The sequence below is a fragment of the Solea solea genome, chromosome 1 (assembly GCF_958295425.1).
Source record: "Solea solea chromosome 1, fSolSol10.1, whole genome shotgun sequence".
Lineage (NCBI taxonomy): Eukaryota > Metazoa > Chordata > Actinopteri > Pleuronectiformes > Soleidae > Solea > Solea solea.
Genome location: NC_081134.1, coordinates 14676580 through 14699299, shown reverse-complemented (window position 1 = coordinate 14699299; position 22720 = coordinate 14676580). Strand labels below are relative to the sequence as shown.

The 22720-nt window shown below is 39.6% G+C and overlaps 1 protein-coding gene across 1 annotated transcript in view; it reads right to left on the bottom strand.

Moving 5' to 3' along the window:
• spidr (scaffold protein involved in DNA repair) overlaps window positions 1–21980 on the bottom strand; it is a 34037-nt gene extending 12057 nt beyond the window's left edge. Inside the window, exons 1-11 of the mRNA XM_058631510.1 lie at window positions 21789–21980; window positions 21285–21446; window positions 19993–20050; window positions 19543–19737; window positions 19174–19313; window positions 16006–16241; window positions 14392–14501; window positions 12320–12539; window positions 7082–7268; window positions 6177–6421; window positions 893–1051 (exon numbers count right to left, since the gene is read on the bottom strand). Coding sequence (XP_058487493.1) covers window positions 893–1051; window positions 6177–6421; window positions 7082–7268; window positions 12320–12539; window positions 14392–14501; window positions 16006–16241; window positions 19174–19313; window positions 19543–19737; window positions 19993–20050; window positions 21285–21446; window positions 21789–21803 — 1727 coding nt within the window. The 5' untranslated portion in view covers window positions 21804–21980. The remainder of the gene's footprint in view (window positions 1–892; window positions 1052–6176; window positions 6422–7081; window positions 7269–12319; window positions 12540–14391; window positions 14502–16005; window positions 16242–19173; window positions 19314–19542; window positions 19738–19992; window positions 20051–21284; window positions 21447–21788) is intronic.
• Between the last annotated feature and the right edge of the window lie 740 nt (window positions 21981–22720).

Here is a 22720-nt window from a genome sequence, read left to right as displayed (position 1 = left end):
CCGCTATTAGAAGTCTGGCTTCAACTGTAGATTGACTTCAATGTACATGGAAATGTACATTGTATTATACTATTATTATTATTATTATTATTGTTATTTTACTTTTGAATTGCAGTGGCTGGCCTCCACACGACTCTGAAGTTCTCATATCTGTTGGACACATCTTGATTTAGAAATTTTTTTGGTCATGTTTTGGTGTGGATTCACAATGCAGCTATCACTTGGGAATGCATTGTGTAATGAATTACAGCACAAGCGATACTTACTTACTACTTACTTACAGTTCCACCCCGTCGTCATCAGTCCAAGCAAAGCTACCATGCAGTCTACACTGTTTTATCCTCATTTGTAGTAGTTTGTGCGCCTACACTAAGTAACTAAGCTGCGGAGGAGACAGCCTCCCTCCTGTTTACACTGGCACACCAACGAACAGCATTTTCAGGTGTGTTACCTGTGGTATGTTTACCTCCACAAAGGAAGTTAGGTATTTGCCAGCAGTTGTCTGTCGGTCTGTTTGTGAGCAGCAAAACTCATGGTTACGGCCCAAGGAAGAAGGAATTTTATTTTGGTGGTCATGCTGATGATGATTGTATTGACACTGGGAAACTGAGCATTCTTGGCAGAGGTTAATTTCTTCATAAAGAGTAAAAAGGGTTGTATGAAAGGAGATCATTTTAGACTTCAGGACCTGTCTATCACAGGTATGTACTCTGGGTTGTTGTCCAAGATAGTCGAGGAGTGAGATCAGATAACCTTCCACACAGCAGAAACCCACATTCAAATTTGGTATTCTTCACAGGTAGTTTATCCACAGCTGTGAGCTGAAATTCTGGTGCAAAGCTTTCCTTATCTGGCTTACAGAGTGGAGTACAAAGGACAATCGGGATCTTACTTTTCTCGAGTGACCCGCTGAACCACTTTAATGCCTCTCAGGACACAAGTCTTCCCCTGCCACTTCTGGCAATAATGGAGGACGTCGTCCTTGCAGGGCAGGAGGTGAAGCTGGACCACGCTGAACATACCACAACTGTCCTGGACAAGCACACACAGCCTGGAAAAACACAAAGACACAATGAGCAGAGACAATTATTAGAATAATACTCTTTTCTTCCCAGTCTTTTATGATGTATTGCTGTTTATTGTCAACAAATATCACTCTTGGAATTGTTTTCTTACATCAAAAAAGAAATAGTTAAGGGCTATAGTAATATTTCTCTACACAGCTGTATGCAGAACAGCACACTGAGAGTGGATGAGTGGTCTTAAACACTGGAAAAAATAACACAAAGGCAAACTCAACTGGATTAAAGAAAGTTTGTGAATCTCTATTCTTTTATTTGTTGCTACCAATTTTTGTGTGAAATCTGTGCAGGTCACAGTGTGCTGCTGCTGACAGAAAAGACCTTTGGCCTACAAAGTTGTAAGGCAGTGAACTGCAGTGTGTTCCTTCACCCTGCTGCACTCCCAGAGCACACTGCCTGAACTACTACAGGCTCTAGTCTCAGTCAGTCAAGCCCAGACACAGCCCAGTACCACCCCCGAGAGTAAACAGTGGAGTTCATATCCCTGGTTCAACAAACAACTTCCAGGGAAGAAAATGAGAAAGAAAAAAAAAAATGAAAAAAAACAGGAGGGAGGAGGATTGTCATCGTGCATGTGCATGCATGCACATATCCCATCCCAGACATTGGGAACGTTCTGAGACATTTTCAACCACCTGATTGGGCCTATAAATGTCCCGTGTTGGTAAACATTAGGTCCGTCTGTGTTTGTTTTGAGAGACCTGGAAATAGATATCTAAATAACATTCCTTTCATAACTTCTGGTGGTGTGTAAGCCAAAGTTTTAACCAAGATTATTCCCAGTTGTTTGTTTAATTCTCAACCCAAAATCAGACCTATACAACATCTTCTCTGAAACCTGAAAAAATAAATATCAGATTTTCTGAAAGCGGTCAGTTAACAAGTGCAAAGGTTCAAAATGTCACTTGAACAGACCCCCGCCCCTTCTGCATAGATGGTAATTATCTCAGCAAAGACCAATCACTCTGTGACAAGTTGAACACACCGCAAAACTCACATTCTTCACATTCTCTAAATTCAAAAATATCACACTTGCTATGTTTTGAGTGAGTGAAGGTCCAGCTCTAACATGAAAGATGTCATGTAAATCTTTAACAATGAACCAAAACTAACTCATCATTGGCATTTGGGATTTCTGATTTGTTGAGAGGTCCAGTAAAAAAAAAGGTGGGGTGGAGTAAGTGTGGCACCATCACCGATTACAACCTCAATCTAAAACTTGGTTCTGACTGATGTCAAAGAATAAGCAGCACGTTTTCACATGAATGGAGCTGGAAGCAGCATATGATTTAATACATTTGCTTAAAAGATGACTAGATGACTTTAAGATACAGTCAGCAAGATTTTCTTGGCACTGTTGAACAATAATCCCATGTGTCTGAGCTCAGAACAGAGAGCTGTGATGACAAAATATTAGTATTTAACAACCTGTAAATGAAACTCAACAATTGTGCTATTGCAGCTTAAAAGTTAAGTACCAAGATTTAATAGGTTTTGGGCAATACACTTAAAAAAAGCTACAATAATATGTCACCACTGTTAATGCAACCGTTTGCTCTCTATACAGCCAAGGAAAATAACTACTAAAACTGTATTTATATCTTCACAAATAAAGCTGATAATACACTGTATACTTTGTGAGCTTAACCACGAGCTAGGGCTAAATCAGTGGATCAAAATCTGAAATAAAAGTGGGAAAAAAAGTGGATTAATGTTTTGTGATATATATATATATATATATATATATATATATATATATATATATAGACTTTCACGTTTGGTGGAGCTTGTCTGAACTTGAAAACACTTTAGGGCGAGTGCTGATAAGACCAATCACATTAACAGATAAAGAGATAGAAGGGTGATGAGACTTGTGGTGGTACCAGCTTGACATAAACAACCACAGCTCCTTTGAGTCCCTCCCTTTAGCTGCTCACAGCCTCACTTCCTCAAACTACTAACCCCCTCACTCCCAGCAATCCTCTGCCATTGGCTGGTTGTAGTCAGTGGCCTTTTTCAGGAATTTGTTATTGTGAGTGATCACAGAAAATTCTCAGCAACTCAGTTTTCCTTCCAGGAACTACGATACACTGGGTCTGTTCAAACACACACACACACATTCACACACAGAGTGTGTTACCTTGCAAGCCCACACACATGAACATTACTTGGCAACATGCTAAGTAAGCGACCCACACATTAAGAATACAGCAGAGGGGCCTCATTGGTGGGGGGTGGACAGGCGGGATTCCTTCCGATGTGTTGTGCACCAATCAGTGCAGGCAAAGCAATAAACACGCATGTAACAGGATCCTTGCAGCACATTGTGTTCCTTCTCCAGCGAGAGAGAGAGAGAGAGGGAAAAAAAACAACTAGCCTCTTCTCACTTCCTACAAACAGTTAATCTTCTTGTTTATTCTACTCTGAATTTACGGGAACTTAACATCTTCTTCAGGCATAAATATCATGCTGGCCTCACTCCCCTGTGTGTTAACACAGAGGCTAAACAACAAAAGGATCAAATAAGCATGCTGACCAGGGAAGTGAGTCATACGGGCTAGGGACACAACATGAGAGGTACAAACTGTCCTTGTCTTGACATAGAATGAAGGCAGTGGTTTGCGAAGTAAACTGCAGTGCTCTCTCCAAAGCAGACAAGCACACTGGAAAAGTACTATAACAACACAATGTACTGAGTGTGGTTATTTCTGTGCAGCAACTCAGACCAAACCCCCTCATGTGAAGTGATTATGGTTTTGGCATTTATAGTTATATTGTTTGTACTTTTCTATAGCATAAAAAAAAGAAAAAAACAAGATGGTAAAACTATTGTATATGTAGAGAACGACAGACCGTAAACATGGCTACTTTCGAGTGGGCAATATTCAGATTAGTAACAAATTGTTGTCAGGGTCGCCCAGATATTTTGGACTCACATGACACGATCACCTCCTAATCCTCTGCCCCACCATCATTTCACGACCAACTAAGCCTGTTGAATCTGGTTGAGTTCAAGAGAAACAAGACAGAAGGGAGGGAGAGTTTCCGGTCAGAGGACGACGTTTGTTTACCAGACGAAGAGGCAGCGTGGCAGGAGCAAGTGTCATATTACAACTGCTGCTCATTTAGTCAGTTCGCTTGTCAGCTGACTGGGGCTCTCCTCCCTTAACCACAGTGCCCCCCACACACACTACCGCAGCCCCCGCCACGCTGAGAAACTATTGCTTTTTATTACTCAGCAAAGGAGAAAAACAATACGTGTGGGGAGAGCCAGGAAACTTACTGGATTTGCTTCAAAAAGAACACTCACTTACTCATTAACTATAACAAGACCACTCAAGTAAACCTCCAAGTCATGTCAATAACACAGGGCACATGAAACAGCTTGTATTGGATACAAGGTGCACTTGTTTTATATTTAAATCTTTTTAAAACAACATGTAACTTATAACTAGGGGCGACAGTAGCTCAGTGGTAGAGCGAGTCGTCTTTCAACTCGGAGGTTGTGGGTTCCCGGCTCCGCTAGTCTACATGCCGATGTGTCCTTGGGCAAGACACTTAACCCCACGCTGCACCCGATGGCTGTGTGTGAATTGGTATGAAAAATGAGTGATAGCAATGATGCGTAGTATGAAAGTGTGAGTGAATGGCAAATGGTGAATGGCAGTGGTCATCAAGACTAGAAAAGCGTTATATAATTTATCATAACTTGACCTAAGTAAAGCTGTACTAAATAAAACAGGTTTTGTTTGTTTTTTTTAAATCCATAACGTTAGCTAAAAGTGTACGCTGAAAGTGGAAACCTTCGGGATGCTAAAAGCAAGTTCATATTTTTGATTCCCCCAGCAAAAAAACAGTACATTTTAAGAAAACCTTTAATCATAGTAAAAATAAAGTTGTATGATTGTACATTGTCACAAACAATGCACAATGTTTTCTTTGTCTAGTAAGACAAGTGGAAGAAGGGGGAGATCAGCCAAATGCCCAAAAGCCTGCTGCCAACTAGCGGTCGGAGGCTTCAATACAACGCAAAACCACTGTCAGAAAACCTACGTCAACAATATTTCCATATCGACACAGAGTTTCAAAGACTTGATACAGTATTTTAGCACGAAATATTACAATATTTCAGTGTATCAATATTTTCATACATACCAAATGTCCACCCCATTAATCAATCCAGCTACAAAAGCTTGGTTCATTACTTTTTTTGAGCAATCCTACAAACAGCCCTGCAGACATAGCCCTTTAAGGTCACCACAGTCCTGATAATGCATTGGAAAAACGGGAGAAATTATGGTTAGCTAAGAAATCCTGGTAGAAAACAAAATTGGTTGTACAAGGAGAGGAGTACATTTGTGGACTTGTTATGACTACAAATAAGTAAATCATTTCTGTTGGATGCTTTTTTTGTTTGGAAATGTTCAAGAAAATGTCAGGAATTCATCCAAAAACAATTTCCCCTTTATCAGATCCTCAATCAGAAAGTTAATGGCTTCTTCCTTGGGTCTTCCTCCACCCAGATTTCTATTCTGTGAATATAATACAATACCCTGGCTTCATCTTCACATCACAAACTAAAACCTAAAACCAATCATCTCATGTACGTCTATTAATTTTTTGCATTGTTTAGACTAAAATGAATGACATCAAGTGAAAAAAAAGACTCTGTACAGGTGTTCTTTGGAACAATATGGTAGAAAAAAGGAGGAGTATGAGTGGGCATCATTTCAACACCGGGCTTGCTGGTGCACGAGATTCTGAAAACATCATGCTGTCTTTCATGAGAATTTGGCTAGAATCACTCACAACAGGGCTGGATCCAATTAGAAGTATTTGTGTCCTTTGTCAAGCAATGCCATATGGCTGGAGACAGTATAAGCACTTTGTGGGGCCTGTTGCTCTGAGAACAATACACATTCTGCCACCAAGGGGAAGCATGTGAGGCCTGGGACCAAGGAAACTAGCATGCAATCTCAACAAAAAAGAGCAATGCATATCGTGGGAGAGAAACACACACACAGCAGATGAAGTGCCTCGCTGGCATTGAGTGACAAACCAAAGGCCTCGCTGGGCCAGCGTGTTCAACAGTACCTGGTTTGCCCTCTCTCCGCAGGAGGAGGAGCTGTGGATGACCTGGAGGGAACTCTGGGTTTGACAATGGACACAGCAGAGCAGTCAGGCACAGGATTGGAGAAAACCCTCTGGACCACCACCTCTATGTCCTGCCCCACAGAGCCGGCCTGGCCCAGTCCCTCTATGGCTTCAAGGAGAGAAAGGCAGCGTCCTGTCAAATCCCTCCACCCTCCAAATCTGCTCAGAGTACTTGGGACAGCAACCTGGAGAGGAGAGAACATGACATTGAGACAATACTTTAAACTAATTATATTTGGCATCTGAAGGAATTAAATGGCTAAATGGAAATTATAGCTGCAGTTCCATAGCCCTCCCACTAAAACCACAGAGAACTCTATAAAATTAGACTTATTCCCATGGGCATGTCAATGTACAGTATTACGTACGTAACTCAATATCAACAAAAATCGCAAATTAGATTTACAGTTTTGCTTTTTATTTAAAATCTGCTTGAGCGTAATAGTGTGACATAATATGTTTATGTTTTGCAGCGGTTACCAGCTGTGAATTGGAACGACACACAGGAAGAGAACAAACCCTTCTGTTCACAGAGACGCACATGTGATTTAATAACTACGACCTGAAAAGTTAACACAAGCTTCCAGTGTTTTGAGTTAATGTTTATTGACATTAACAGCTAAATCAAAATCTTGTCTTCTGGCCAGAAGCCAAACTGTCATGCAAACAACATGGTGAAGCTGTCATCACGTTTCAGCTCAAGACTGGCGTCATCTTTCCGTCTCGCAGTGATTGATCGATTGAAAGTGAATTTACAAGAGCCGCTGAGAGTACGCAACAATGCTTGTTGTCAAATCTTAAATCTAAAAAGGTGCTTGAATGTGCCAATAGTGAAGCATACACACCTCAGTGTTCCTGCACACCTCCACCAGTCCAAACATTTTACCCAAATAATAGGGCATGCATTTGTCTGCTGTGAGCAGGCTTCTTGAGACTGGCATGGTGGCCGGTTTGGAATCACGGAACACCTTCTGGCTGAAGTGTGTGTTGAGAATAATATCATAGGTGAAGCCCTCCATAGAAAGTCTTTGCCTGAAGGAGAGAAAGTTTATCAGTTTTAAATTGGAAATTCAATTTTGTTGCATTCTGCTCTTCAACTCCGCACTTCTTTCAATTTCTTATGAATTGCGTGTGGGACATTGAATTCACGATAAAACCAAACATTATTTAGGTGTTGGAAAATGTTGAGATTACACTGATGACACGTGCAAAAACTTGGATTTAAGCTGTTGCATAAACATGGGGGGGAGAGAATGTCAAACTCAGATAAGGTACCAACCACCTCCGCAGGTCTCTTTTACTGTGCACCACCCAGCACAGAGTACAACTTCAAATACATTTATTTCATCTGAGGCAACTTGAAATACACACCGCATGTAAACTGTTCTTTTTCACAGAGGAGAAACACAATTTTCCATGTAATTGAGGTTCTTACAAGGCTGCACCTTGCAGACCTGCAAAGCTCGATTTAAAACATCGTGCAAAAGTGACATCAACTGTGGAAAAGTACTTCAGCACCCAGTGCAATCAAACAGGTTGAGAGTTTGCGGATTAAAAACACAAATCAAAAGCACGGAGTGCGAAGTGTGACCTGAAGCGCTCTGGTGATACTCTTTAATTTCAACGTTACAAGCTTGAACCTCTCTCAGCTGTGAGTGCCAAGAAGACGTTACCTTTTTTTTTAAAACCTTATGGAGCCTTTCTGGTCCTGGTACTTTACAACAGCCAGATATGTTTATGGCACATTGTTTCTGTTCAGTTAATTTCTTTTTCCCCATGTTAAAATGGTGAATCATGTGATGATGGCTTATTACTGACTCAGAGCCAAATGCACTCTGTGACTGGAACTGCTGTACATGTCACAGCTCGTCATAGAACTGTGGTGATAGTTGAACCAGATGAATAAAAAAAAAAAAAAACAGGTAAGTGGGGGGAAAATCAATTTTGTTTGGATTCACAATTACAGCAGTTAGGAGTATTATTTAAAAAAAAAAAAATTTGTATACAGTTCAGATAAACTATGTGTTACACTGAGAAATCATATTATTTCTATAAATATAAATGATTATTTATGAATGTCTTTCTACAAATCAACTGGGTCTTTATTAATGGTATCTATTAGCTATAAAATTGCAATATATTACAGACATATTCAAATAGAAGACGCTGGACATAGTGACAACTAAATCACAGCCACCTTGTAAAAAAATAAATCAACATCTCTTTGACACCATCTCAATAAAAACTAAAAATGACAGTTTAACCTCAAAGACAGATTTATTGCAGTGTTATTAACTGTGACTGCATTAAACTCACTGCACATAAAGTTCCTGTAACCTGTACATTCACTACATACCGTTTATTTCCCGAACAGGTGGAGGCAGAAGTATGACTCATCTATAGCTCACTCAAAAGAAAATTAATCCACTGCTATTGTTACAGTCAATAATTTTGTGTCAATTGTCAAATAAGGACAGCTTATATCTGTTGGCAGTGTACAGTCGTTAATTATCTTTCACAACACAGCCTTCACTCAAAAAGTAATTATTGTTGTTGACAAATACATGATAGAGAGTGACAGTGTGGGACTCTTTCACATAAATGAATGAGTCTGTTACTCTGAGTAATGAGTTCACATGAGTGGATTAAGATCGCCAGCACTGTGTAAATCTCAATTTTGTTACACTTCACCTGAATTTTTGAATGTTTGGTCTGTGTAAACGTTACCGCACTGATCCACAGGTAGTGATACTTTTTTTTCCAAACCATAATGACTGATTTGTCCAAGCCGAAATACAGAGAACTGAATTATTTATATTTATCTATAATATATTTATATATAAACAAACATCAACACATGTATCGACTATTGGCCAAATGGTTATTTTAAACCTCAGTATAAGCCCATAAATTGGTCCATCATTGCATCCAATAAAGTTTAAATGTTTGTAGTACGTTTTAAAGGAGTCCTTTCATTGTGTGGTTTTATTTTCCTACTTTGCAAACAGGTGAGGTTGTGTTTGTTTCCAAACACAAAAATGAAAAGACCAAGAACTCCTGTTATGATTAAACTTGTTAGTCATCAGTCCAATATCTCAGCAGAAATCGGCAATCAGTAAAAGCGATGCTTCATTGTTAGCAGAGCAGAACGTACTGTTCACAGACACATACATTTGTACAGGAAGTGTGACACTGAAGTAAACAGGTGAGTGGGCAGCTGTCATCATTAGACAGGTAGCCAGGTTAAGGAGTGGCCCTGGCTGCTGGCGTCACAGCTCATCAGTGAATAATCCCTGCAGGTATTTCCGCTCAGTCCCCAGCCCACTCACAACAAGGTGTGGGAGGTGGGAGGAGTCAACCTACTCACTGCCGGAATTACGGGGGAGGTTGAACCTTCGACTGTCACACAGGAAAATCAGAAGAGGAATTTTACCAGCCAAACTGATGCTCTACATTCTGTGTTTTTCCACTTTGGGCTGTTCTGTAGCTGTTAAATTTGGATAAACTAATATCTGTTTGGAGGATTTCTAGCATGTCATCAGCTCTTCTTGGTTGTGACAGTTGATTTCTGATTTATGACTTTTTATTGAGTTAAAAACTAGTGACTGATTTAAAATGTAGACCAAATGCTGTAACGTCTGTAAGTCATTTTCACAAACAAAGAGGATGAAAAGAGGCATGTTCACTTTCTCCAAAATAATTAATGGGTGTTTATGATGAGGGAGGGGCTCTCTACTCTATCTTGTGCTTTCAGGAATACAGCACAACATGGAATGAGAGGTGCTAAACCCAAAGATACTCTCAAAACCGCCATGTGTTTTCAATCTCAGCCCTCTGGCTCCCTCCACACTCTTCTCCCAAATGCTCCAGAAAATAATCCAACAGTGTTTTTTCCCCAGCTTGCTGGAAATGACCTAACGATTGCCAGGAAGAGGAATGTGAAGCATTCCCTGGAGCTGTTTGTGACGTCAGAGCACAGAGGAGGCCCCTGCACTTCCGCCAGCCTGGATATTCCAGATCACACTCAGCCCAAACTCCCAACAGCTGGAGTCAACTGTTGCTGCCTCGCTCCAACTCCATAACAATCCCAAAAACACTCACAAACCCCCCCGCCTGCAAGCCTCTCTGCTCCTTACGTGAGGAGATGTTCTTCACATCTGGGCTGTTGTTCCTTACTGATGTGAGCTGAGAACTTCATGTCCGTACTTAAAACCCCAAACAACTATGACTGCTACAGAATTATTTTGAAACAACAAAGTTATTCACATGCAGTACTACTGTAAATCTCCTCACCATTACTATGCTATTCTTTCTGCAGTAAATCAGTTTCATACTGTATAACAAAAGCCTTTTTGTATAGTTTTTGATCACCTGTCATCAGGTAAAAACGCGGAAATAGACAGAATAGGTTTCTCTGACCACAATATAAACTATGTTACCCTGATCATATCTCAACATAGTTGAACGGAAAATGAACAAGTCTTTTAAAAGCATTTTTCTGTGGAATTTTTTCTTCAGTTTCGGGTAATTTACGGTATGTTATTGTATACTTGGGGCTTGTCAGACTGAGCTCGGGACAAGCAATTTCTCTTCTGACTCAACGATAAATAGGAAACACAGACGTTAAGAATTGAAGACGGCAAATGATCCGTCTTACTTTATCTTACGAATCAGTTTTCTGGCAGTCAGCGCGAGACGGGTGCCAATTTCATGCCCTGCAAACAGCCCTGAAGCTCCAAACATGCACAACATTATTTGTGAATGCACACAATTAAAAAATGTAAAAAGAAAATACATATACATACATACATATATATACACACATATATACTGTATATATACACACACACATCTATATACATACATACATATGTATATATATATATACACACATATATAAATATATATACATATACAGTATGTGTATATATACACACACACACCATATATACATATATACACATATATATATATATATATATACATATACACACACATATATATACATACATATTATTTTCATTTTAAGATCCTATCTAGAATGGACGGGTGATAGCATGTTTTTTTTCATGCAAAGCAAATCAGAAACTTGGAGAGAACAAAGAGACGAGCAATGGCCTTGTTTTGAATAATGTGATGTTGATGTATATAAATTTGCATCCAACCTAATCGTTTTACCTCCATCTGAAATCCTTGATAAGAATCTATGGATACACAAATACACAAATACACAAACCTAACGGCTTCACACAAAACATGTCTCCTTGACTGGAATGTAAAATCTATTGATGCATTGCAGGTTTAATGTTATGTTTCTAAGGCCTTCAAAAAAGTTCTGCATATGCATCATTCTGCACAGGGTCAAACATCCAAGTGAATACAACAAATGCCTTTTTGAGTAAAGGGGGACTTTATAGTGTAAAGGGAGTGAAAACAGTTCCTCTCCAGGCTTGCGTTCAAGATATTTTGAGCCTGTCTAGATATATAGCTCCATGATGCACCAGATAAATAATTAGCACGACTCTTCCTCAAATGCTGTAATGATATAAAAAGACTCAGCATGCTTTAACAGCAGTTTACCCATTCACTTGTGAGTAACTGCACCTGCTCCTTTGCTGCCACCAGTGGTTAGCTTAGCTTTCTTAAAGATGAGAAAATGAAGTAGACTAGACTAGTAGAATAGAAAGAAGACCAGATTCCTACTTTAAGGCTGCAGGTACCACTGATAGAGAGGAAGAGGGAGACATACTTGTTGGACAGGTGATCTGATACTGCTGCGTTTAGGTTAATATTCTGTGGTGTGTGTCTTTGGCTCCTCCAGCAAACATGCCCTCTGTGTTTCAAAACAGAGAATGCTGCTTATTTGTACATTAGCTGAAATCTAATTTTAACACAAGATGCTTAGTAATACGTTTTTCTGTGAGGTGACAAAGTCAAATGTGTAAGAGCTGGTGATTTTTTTTTTAGGTGTTGAAGTTCTTATTCTGCCTCCGTGAACAGAAACAAGGATTTGTATGCTGCATCCTTCATCTGAAAACCGTTTAAAGTTTAAAAAAAAAACGTGACATATTGCATCCTCTCACCATGGCGGGTATATGTGGATGATATCTCTGGATGCAGGAATCAGCTGCGCTGCAGTCTCTCTGTTGAATAACACCAGCACACGAGCTCTGTCCTCAGGGACAGAGTTGCTGTGTTGGTGGCCCTCTCCATGAGGCTGGTGGGGCTCACAGAGCGCCAGTTGCATGCTGCACTCCTTCCGAACTTCCAGCACCTCCAGCATTAGCACACCAGGCCTATCCACTGGAGAGCAGAGCAACAACAACACAGATGTTCAGTGTGCATCTGCAAACTGTATGGGTTTGCTTACAGAGACAGCCCGTGCTCTCACGGACTCTAGCTCTCTGTGGGAAACATTATGCATTATGAGAGTAATCCACTTTTAGCAACAGAACAATTTGCACTGCATAGCTGTGAAGCTGTTAGTGACTCAGGCTGAGGTGCATATAAAACTGAAAGCCCACTGGGCAAATGTGCAAATTCTTGGAATTGTACCACTGCTGTGAGTGTACTTTTGGCTCCAAAATAAAGTAGTCAAAGATAAATAAGATGAATAAAGTTGATAGAGATAAATCAAGACAATGCCCCAAAGTTATAAATCAAACTGAGATAAGAGCGCAACTTGGCTGTATGCAAATTCCAGGCGAATTGTGAAAAGTGAAGCACGTGAACGCCGTTATTGACAGTTGAATGTCAGTGTATGTTAATGCCTGAATGTGGCTGGAGGGGGAAATATTAATATAATAAGCATAAATCACATCAAAGGGATCGCTGGAGAGCTATTAAGTTTGAATGTGCGTTTGTCCAAACATGAATGTTCAATGCTTCAATTGTGCATTCAGGTCCCAGATTACAAAATCAGCAGAACAAACTCAGGCAGCAGGGCAAAACACGGATAGTACAACAGTCTTGACCTATAATGATGTGAAGTCACAGCTAGAGCACTATGTCAAGAAAGAGATCAAGGCCTCCTGCAAGTTAATATTCAATGACTTGCATCACCCACCAAAATGACTACAACAGAGATTAACATGTGTTCTGTAATAGAACACTCACCAGCTGGGCAGCACTGTCTTGGTATTGTTATTACTAAGAAGGTGCTTGAAGACAGACAAAAATACATGCTTTTTCTTCTCGAGGAAAGTCATTTGATTGTAAATGGATCAAAAGCTTAACACAAACAGAACAAGGGATCTTCAAATGTCACTATAAGCCGCCTCATTTTCATCCTCTCAAGTCCTTACACACATCAAATCATTGGCCCCATTCAGATCTTATACTGACATCCATCTCGAGTGATCTATACACATGCGGACAGCACCGCCTACAACTCGTTCACACCTGACATTAAAGTGATCTTATGTGCTAAGACCACATAAGATCAGATCTTGCGTCCTCGCCCTTTTATCAAATATATATACTGACATGTCTGTTGCGAAAGAAGAAGAAATGATGTTTATAACAAGTCTGACAGTACAGACGTCACTGCTGTAAGCGTGTTTGTGTGTGCCTCGGTGTGTATACGTGAGAAACAGAGACCAGAAAAGCTCTTCTCGGACTCCTGTTGAGTTTTACCTTTGAAAAAGTGTATTGTGATAATCAGCGTTTATATATTGTGACAATGACTACAAATTACTTAACATATGGGAGCTGATTAGCGTGAAATTACCACAGATAGATCAACATCAGCTGAAAAGGTGGACACTGCGGGGGGATAAATGCATCCCGACAGTTTTTTTTCCTTTTACTTTTCCACAATCAACTGTCACATTTATGTACCGCCTTGGCTCCCATTATAAGGAGATAATCAGCATCAAGAGAACAAAAGGGTCTGTTACACCACGGAAAAAAAAGAACTAGGTAAGCAGTTTCCTGTCACCCACATTCTTTGTTCATGACCTACAGCAAGCACTTCCTCTGTATGACCTCTCCGTATGATCACAAACAACTCACACCTGCTTAGAAAGAGGGCAACAACCCACGCAGAAATCAAAGTTCATTCACTTGTAGAGTTCACCATTGATCTGTGAGTGTGTGTGTGTGTGTGTATATGCATGTAAAACATACTGCATGAGGCTGGTCTCGTATGAATCACCTGTTGCCGCTGTTGTTGATGAGGTGTCAGAAATGGACTGATGCCTCCACAGGCTAACAGCTGACCTCTGTCTGCACTGGAGTTGATTCAGCCTCTCAGCAAGACCGCCCCTTTACAGCAGATAGGCAGACAGATGCAGATGTTATATGATGAACCCACACGGCACATGCGACCTGAACAAAGGCAATGTGCAAAACTGTTTGTTTCAAAGAAATTAAACTTTTCCCTGATGCAGACAGCAAGCTGTCAAAGACACCAGACAGCCATCTGTTAGCATCAGAGGACATGGAGATGGCAATGACATTTAGCACCCACATCATGACACCAGGTGTCCCTTTCATCGTCTGGAAACTCTGCCGCCAAAGTTTGACAATCAAGTCTGGCAACAAGCACCATGTGCTGCTGTCTAATTTGTATCCTTCTAGCATGAAGCAATGCGAAGCAAAACACAGCGGTCAATATATAAACTTCCTGGTCACTTTCTTTTGCTTCACGAGAGTAATCAATTCAACTATACATAAACAATACTCTGTAGGGGATGTTGAACTACTATTGAAAATGTGCTTCTAATTTTCTTCCTCCATTATGTTTGTAAAATGTGTGGGGGAGCATTATAAACAGTTCAGTTCAACACCAGTGCAACCTCAACAATAAACATATCATTAAATTACTACTTCTTTGACAGGTTTCCATTAAAATGAATCGCACATTTTTAATTTTGAAGTTCCGGTAAAAGAAAACGCTCCTCAGTCTTTCCATCAACTACTGTTGAGTTGGTTCAGTGAGATAAGCAGTAGGTGGCACCAGCGTCCATGTCGCTGCAGAGGGATAATAAGGCACAACATGTTCGTAATTACTGAATGCCAGTTGCTGTCGATACATGATCGTCGTTTGTTGCTGCTTCAATTCATTGCTGTAGCGACGTTGTGGTTTCCTCATAAGACCACCTCCTGTATCCGCCCTCTATGCTATTTTTCCAGTAAAGTGAAATGCGGAAAAGCGTGAGGGACATTTCAGTCATGTGATTCCTAAACGTACCTCTTCATTTGCTTAATGTGTTTCCATACACATCTACCTTTTATCAAAACACCACATTTTTCTCCCTCAAGCAAAGAAAATTCAATGCGATATTTTTACCTTTTCGAATATTTTCCATTCAGCAAATGGGAAAATAAGCATGACAGAAGCTTAGAAATACTATTTTTTTTATAAATGCAAAATGTACTGAGCTGATGTATTAGATTTCACAGGTGTTATTTACTACTACTGAATGTGTGACACATACATGAGATAGTGTTGCACTTCATCAAGCAGGTCGGATATTGGCCAGACACACATGACTGTTAGACCTCATTAGATACAGTTTCTTTATTTAATGCCACAATAAAATGATATTTAATCACTTACATAATTGAGTCTTATCTGGCAGCTGACTCAAGGGTTATTGTTATCACAAAGCACACCCTGTCTTCATACCTCACCTGAACCCAATCAGTTCTTACATCATTTAAATTTGGGGAAAAGGAACCATTAGTACTCAATTGGGAATTAAAGAGCCAGACTGTATCGGTGAATTCCCAATAAGACTAAATAAAATAAAAGAATAAATCACACCTTTGAAACTTTCTTTTCTTTTTGGCAGAGTCTTCAGGGGTCTTGGACTGTCGCACAAGCAGTTTCTGAGGTGTTTGCAGCATCGCCTGAGCAGATCTGACCCAGTCACTGACTGACCTTCTGCTGCCCTCAACAGTTTGGAGAGGAAAGCTCTCAGAGTCCAGCCTGCTTGGGGTCACTGAGTCACCAATGTTTTCCCCATCAGACACATAGCCTGAGATCTCCAGCTCTGCCACCTAAGGATAAAGTACAATAATAATAATAAGTATGAGAATCAAATCTTAAAATAACACTGCACACTGAAATGACCTTCCCCGAGTTTCCTTCATGAATGAAAAACGAGTTTTGCGTGTGGTTTCCTCAGGTTCACTCAGCTCATCAGCAACCTGAGAAAGCCAAAAGCAAAACTCATTTACTATGAATACAAATTAAATGACTTCAGTGTGCTTCCCCCCCCCCCCCCCCCACGTTGGATCCACATATTTTTGTTCCTGCAACCAACCTGACTGTTGCCTGGTTGTGCAGGGAGAGTTTGCATGATAGTAATTATGATCATAATTATCATAATATTTGTCATAATGACAATACTGTCAATAATAATAATAATAATAATAATAATAATAATACTACACACCCAGTTTTGAAACATCATGTGTCGTATCACAAGTATATTCTTAATATGACCTCAGTATTCAGTTGATTACCACAGAATCAACAAAGATCAAATAAAAAAATCAATGAACTCACTGATGCGGTGTGTGGTTATGGTACACTGACACACTGGCAGGCTGACTAATAACAACATGATACGGTAACAGAGCAATCTTTTTTGCTGTATCACTGCACACTACACCTGAGGGAATCAGTTCTCATGGAAAAATCCATGAGAAACCTGAGTTCTTGTCATGTGCTGACAAGACCAGCATACCAGGCTCTGTCAGCCAACACGCTCTCTTATTTGAATCAACTTGACCCTGCTAGGCGGGGTGCCAGCAGACGTCACACTCCAACCAGCCACAGAGAAAAAGGAACACTATGTTCCTGGCTCTGGCTCAAAAATGTCCTCACCCGGCACTAAAAGCATTGTAAGTGCACAGCTCTGTGCAGCCTCTTCCACTCTCATGTTTACCTGAACAAACAGTAGTAAAATTATGTTTATGGTCCTGCTCTGATGGTACAGCCCAGATCCAGCAAAAACCTGACGTGATGGTGGAGACTGTTCTTCAGGGACTTGGACTGAGCACTTGGGAAGTGGCCCTAACTCACAGCTCCACCTATCCACTAACAGTGTTAGCACAATAACACAGATATCTGGCAGACATATGTCAAGTGACTCAGCCATGCATTTATCTAGAGTAATAAAATGACCTGAACTGCGATCCTCCCCCTCTGTAACCTGTTAGATCCAGTTTGATTTACATTTGGCGCTACAGGACTATTGAATAAGCAAATTCAAACTAGGTTAATCCATTTTGCTCCTCTAATTACATCAAAACGTGTGCTTATAATAAAATAAAGCCCTAGAATATGAGGATGGATCAACACAAACGCATAATATAAAATTGTGATTGTGAATACACGCTAATCAAGCTGCCTATGAAACAACCCATATATAAAAAAGTGCAACCAGTCATCTAGTGGGCCTCTGACCTCCAGCGTCCTGTTGGGTGATCTCAATCTTTTCTGACACCAGAGAGCTGATAGCAGCAAATAAACTGTGACAAAAGGAAGTAGCTGGGTCTGTGAGGGTGATGTTTATCTGTTGATATGCTTCCTCTGCACAAACTGCCTGCACACTCAAGACAGTGGTTACTTTAATCCATCCCACCTTTTAATTACATGATTAATAATGTTTCATCAACACCGTGCTGTACTGTAGTGTACTAGAGATGACTCACGAAGCTTACACACTCTCTTCATTGATATTTTTTTTTATGAAGCACAATCTCGAAAGACACCTCAGTGATCTGGCACTCGTTAGATCGATTACATGTTGGTGTATGTGTGTGTCGGTGTGCACGCGCTGCGATAACCCTTTGTGCTGTGTGGTCTGAGGCCCAAGCACACCACTCCTTTTACATTCTCTCAACGCGAGCCCTGCCTTTCACAAACACTGCTCCTGAATTACTTCTGAAAAGGAGTCAACAGAGAAGCACACACAAGATTAAATACAAAGATAACACGTTTACTAATTATATAATCAGAAGAATTGTGTTCACTAAAATACTTTCCCATTAAAAGTCTGGTCCAAGATGTCAGTGGAAATGGCCCTTAGATTTCCAAGAGCCCTTGGCTACATCTTTGAATCACTTGATTTGTCTTGTTAAAAGCACAAAATCCCCCCATTTAGGGAGAACTAAATCATTCAATTGATAGTCAATAATATAGCTATATTTCGCTCTTAACACGTTTTGATTTCAGAGGTTCAAATGAAGCTGCTGTCAGTTCAAATGATGAATCTTCATCATGTGTTGATAGCTGCCTCAGATAAGTGAATAAGAGATTCACTCAGCGCTTTATTGCTACCTCTATGTTGTGAACTTTGACAGTTTGGAACTTGAATCTACAATGTGCTCAGTGCAGCTGCTGGTTGGAGCCTGTCAGGTTATTTGAGGACATTAAAACATGAGCGCAATACTCCATCTGGTGGAGAAACTGTAAAACAATAGAAGTAAAACAAATCCAAGTAGGTATAATGCAATAATAAATAAAGTAATACATGTTAAATCTAAAATTCATTTCAGTATCAAGATATGAATGATGCATGAATATAATTTTAAATTTCAGGTAAAAAGTATGAAAGTATGAACATTTCAGGTATGAAAGTATGAAGTCTTTCACGCTGTAATTTACAATGTACACAATGGACATAATATCACCTGGTGTCTCACCAACACATGCTTGTGCCTAAGGCAGCTACGTGCGCTGGCAGCTGACATACACTTCTACATCTAAATAAATATACAGTATCAGCTACATGGACAGAGAAACTAGCTGGATAGAGCTTAAGAAAGTGTATGGCCCCATCTAGTGTCCTTTAGCAGAAATAACACCACTGACACAACATTGAAAGGAGGTTATCTTCAGGTGGACCAATGTGCATCAGGTGTTCTACATGCCAGGTTAAATAATTCTGAGCTTCCAGCGGAATAAATGAAGCTCACTTACATTTGTTGATTTGGGAATCAATTTCTTCTGTCCATCAGAGGATTCGGATTCACAGTCAGATATTTGTTGTCCACTGTCCTCTTTAGCGTCCTTGTCAGACTCGTCCAGATTACTGTCCGAGTCTATAACAGGGAGGTCGTCTAAGGAAAAGAAAATAGAAAAAGAAAATATTGCTTGGCTCTTATGACGTGATCAAAGTTCCTCATAGGATGAAAAAAGGATTTACACTGTTTACACATGTTTGTTTATCTGCTCAGCTCTAATATGCAGCTTATATGAAACAAAAAAAGGCAACTTAACTGGAAATCAACATGTCGAGGATATCAATCTACTGCATCTCTGAGTCAGAAAACTGATATGTCTTTTTACCTTTATCAGAGCTGAGTAGGCATGGTTCTCTGGTGTAAGACCGAATGGGAGCCGAGGGTCGATGAGGACGTTGTTGCAGTGCACTAACTCTGGTCAGATGCTGCTTCTGTGTCTCAGTGTCAGACTGTTCACCGTCACTGGAGCTCCATGTGATCTGCACCGGGTCTTCATTGCATTGAAGGCCACTGGTCTGCACTGGGAAAACACATACATAAGGAAGATGTATTATAGTTACAATACAGAGAAGGTAAACAATAAGAAACAAAGATATATGAGATATGTCTCTGAGTAACTCTACACCAGGATACATTTATATACAAATCCACACTGGTGGTATCGGTAAGTGTATGTGTGCACTTCCCGCTGTCTAAATTAAGGGGGAAAAAGTTGAGGTTTGTCAATAATGGCTGAGCTTTACAGCCTTTATAACCACTGTGTTGCATGAATTACCTAAAGCAGGTGACAACTTTCGTATTGCAGACAGAGTTCTTCCTGATGACTTGAGGTTCTGTGACAAAAACAAAAAATAATCAACACCACTGAACAAATTCAAAGCCTTTTATGACAAAACAGACTGTAAAATGTTCATAGTGGTCAAAGAATAATTGGAAACAAACCCTGAGGTTAGCCATTATTAGATATGATTTAAATATATTAACTTGATGAACCTGGTATCATATTTTTGACTGGAATTCTCAGATGTATATAAAAATAACTCCTGGAAATGTAATTATTCAATTAACACAATTTTAACTTTTAAATAGATTACAGAAGAGGTCAACACTCAAAGCCATAAAGTGATCAAAACAGTAAATAATGTAGTGGTCAATAATGTTGCAGCCCTAACCCTAACCCAAGTGCAATTGTTAGAGATTATATCATGGTCAGTTATGCATCTGATTTATTCTGTGGGTCCTGCATAGGAAAAGTTAGGGGATCATGCAGATGGATTGTGGGGAATTTTTGGGGGGAGTTGCCAAATTAATTTGCCTTTTACTTTTAATTATGGAATAATACAAACTGAAGTTGTGATTCATCACACATTATATGTAGTATTTCTCTTGGAAATTCAAAGCAAACAATAAAATTGCAGAAGAACAACATGACAATAAACAGGCAAACAAACCTGAAAAAAAATCTAATTAAATAAATAAAACTGTGTAGGGTTGTAACAAGAGTTCATTTTCAAAATGGATTAATCTGTCCATTATTTACTTGTTGATGTTAAAATGTCGATCAGTGTTTTCCAAAACATTGAAATGATGATGATCCCAAATGTCAAATGTTATTTGGAGCTAAGAAATCAGAATATATTCACATTTACTATTCACAGAATTATTAAAATAGTTGAAGATCAATTTAGTAATTGATTATTAATCCATTCATCATTGCAGCCCTAAAACTGTGTCACTATATATGTGAATAATGTCATGGTGGTATGTCATCTTTAAAAAGTGGGGCCCCATAAAAAGAAATTGGGAACCACTAGTTACTAAAGACTCATAACCCATTGACACAGATTCAGATGAATGACAGATTAACTAAATTAATGAATCAATCAATGAATGAAAGTTCCACTCATCACTTGTTGAAAATTCGTAAAATGTAACATTCACCAGCAGGGAACAGAAAATATTCAGCCATTTTAAAATTAAATTGATAACTTTTTACTGAGTTTTTGTGTTAACAAAACTTAACTATAAACAACAGTGAAGAAACAGTGAAGGCACCTCACTACCGACCTTTACTACAGGAGACTCCAGAAAGCTGCCACCACATTTCTCCCAGCTCTTGGCTGAAGAACCTGATGACAGAGATGAAGGCTCTCTCTTCATACGTGGAGCACCGTCAATGACATCATCCGGGAAAAGGACACACTGCAGATCCCTGGGATACTTTTTACGCTGCACAGAATTCACTAGAGTCAGGTTAACGTTGCTTCATCCCATTAAATTAACCACTTGCTTTGAAAGAATATTCTAAAAATCAGCAATGATGCGGACGGTGGCGTTCATTGTAATTCCAACGGATTTTATTGTGTCAGATAAATTGTTATAGTTGCATAACTGTGTCGTGGTGCAGTCATTTCAATATACATTTGAATATACGTGGCTGGCAGTGAAATTCCACTCAGATGTAGACTGAGGCAACTGCAGCTGACAACAAGTGTTGCTCAAGCAAACTAGCCACTGAGGTTAGCAATAAGTGGCTAACACTTTAGCTAGCAAGCAAGCAGGTTTACTTACCTTTCTGTGAGACATGGCGATAAAACAAAGTTCATATCACAGCTGAAGTTCACATGTCAGACAGCTAATTCTGTTTTATCAACCTATTCTGGTAAAGTGGCGGTTCGCCGGCTCCCCACTACTCATTACTGTGCACGTACAGCTAACTAACATGCACAACTGAAGTTGTTGCTGTTGCTCAATCAAATTGCAGACAGAGAGGGGTGCGTTTGATTATTCGACGGCGTGTACCAGAGGCGGGTAGCTGTACCTGGCTGTACGTTCAAAATACGAAAAGGAAATAAAAGCGATAATAAAGTAAAGAATAACGTGAGAACGTGTGTTTCAGTGAAAGAAGTCAAAAGTATAAAATAAAGGTACACAAATGTACGTTTATTGTTGAGTGTATATATTTGGTCATTTACCTGTAAAATGTATTCTATCAAATGTTCTAAACTAATACAGCTATGGAATAATAAGAGTGAAGTACAAAAAGTAAAGCACTAAACCCCATTTTAAATATAGCAACTTTTCACTGCTGCATTTTACATTAAAATGTTCTAAGCTTCTGCACACTGACAACAGTTTTCATCTTAAAAATTGTGTAAAATCATGATTAAACCTAATAAAATACAGTATGCTGTTTAACCTACAAGCTTTGAATTGAAAAACGTTTAGATGTTGATACATCATACATTGTGTATCCATCGCACAATTTTAACATCACTTCAGTTCACATTGTGTTTTTATGCCGCTTTTTTTATTATCTTAGTATCTCAGTATTTAACGCAGCTCCTCCCTTCGGGTATGAAGCGTATGAAATACTTGAAAAACACAACTGAAATGGAACCTTCTGTCTCTTGTCTTGCAACCACCATCAAACCTCTAACATGAGGCACAGCTTATTGAATTCTTCAAAATCTGACTGTCTGGAGTGACACGACAACCTCACA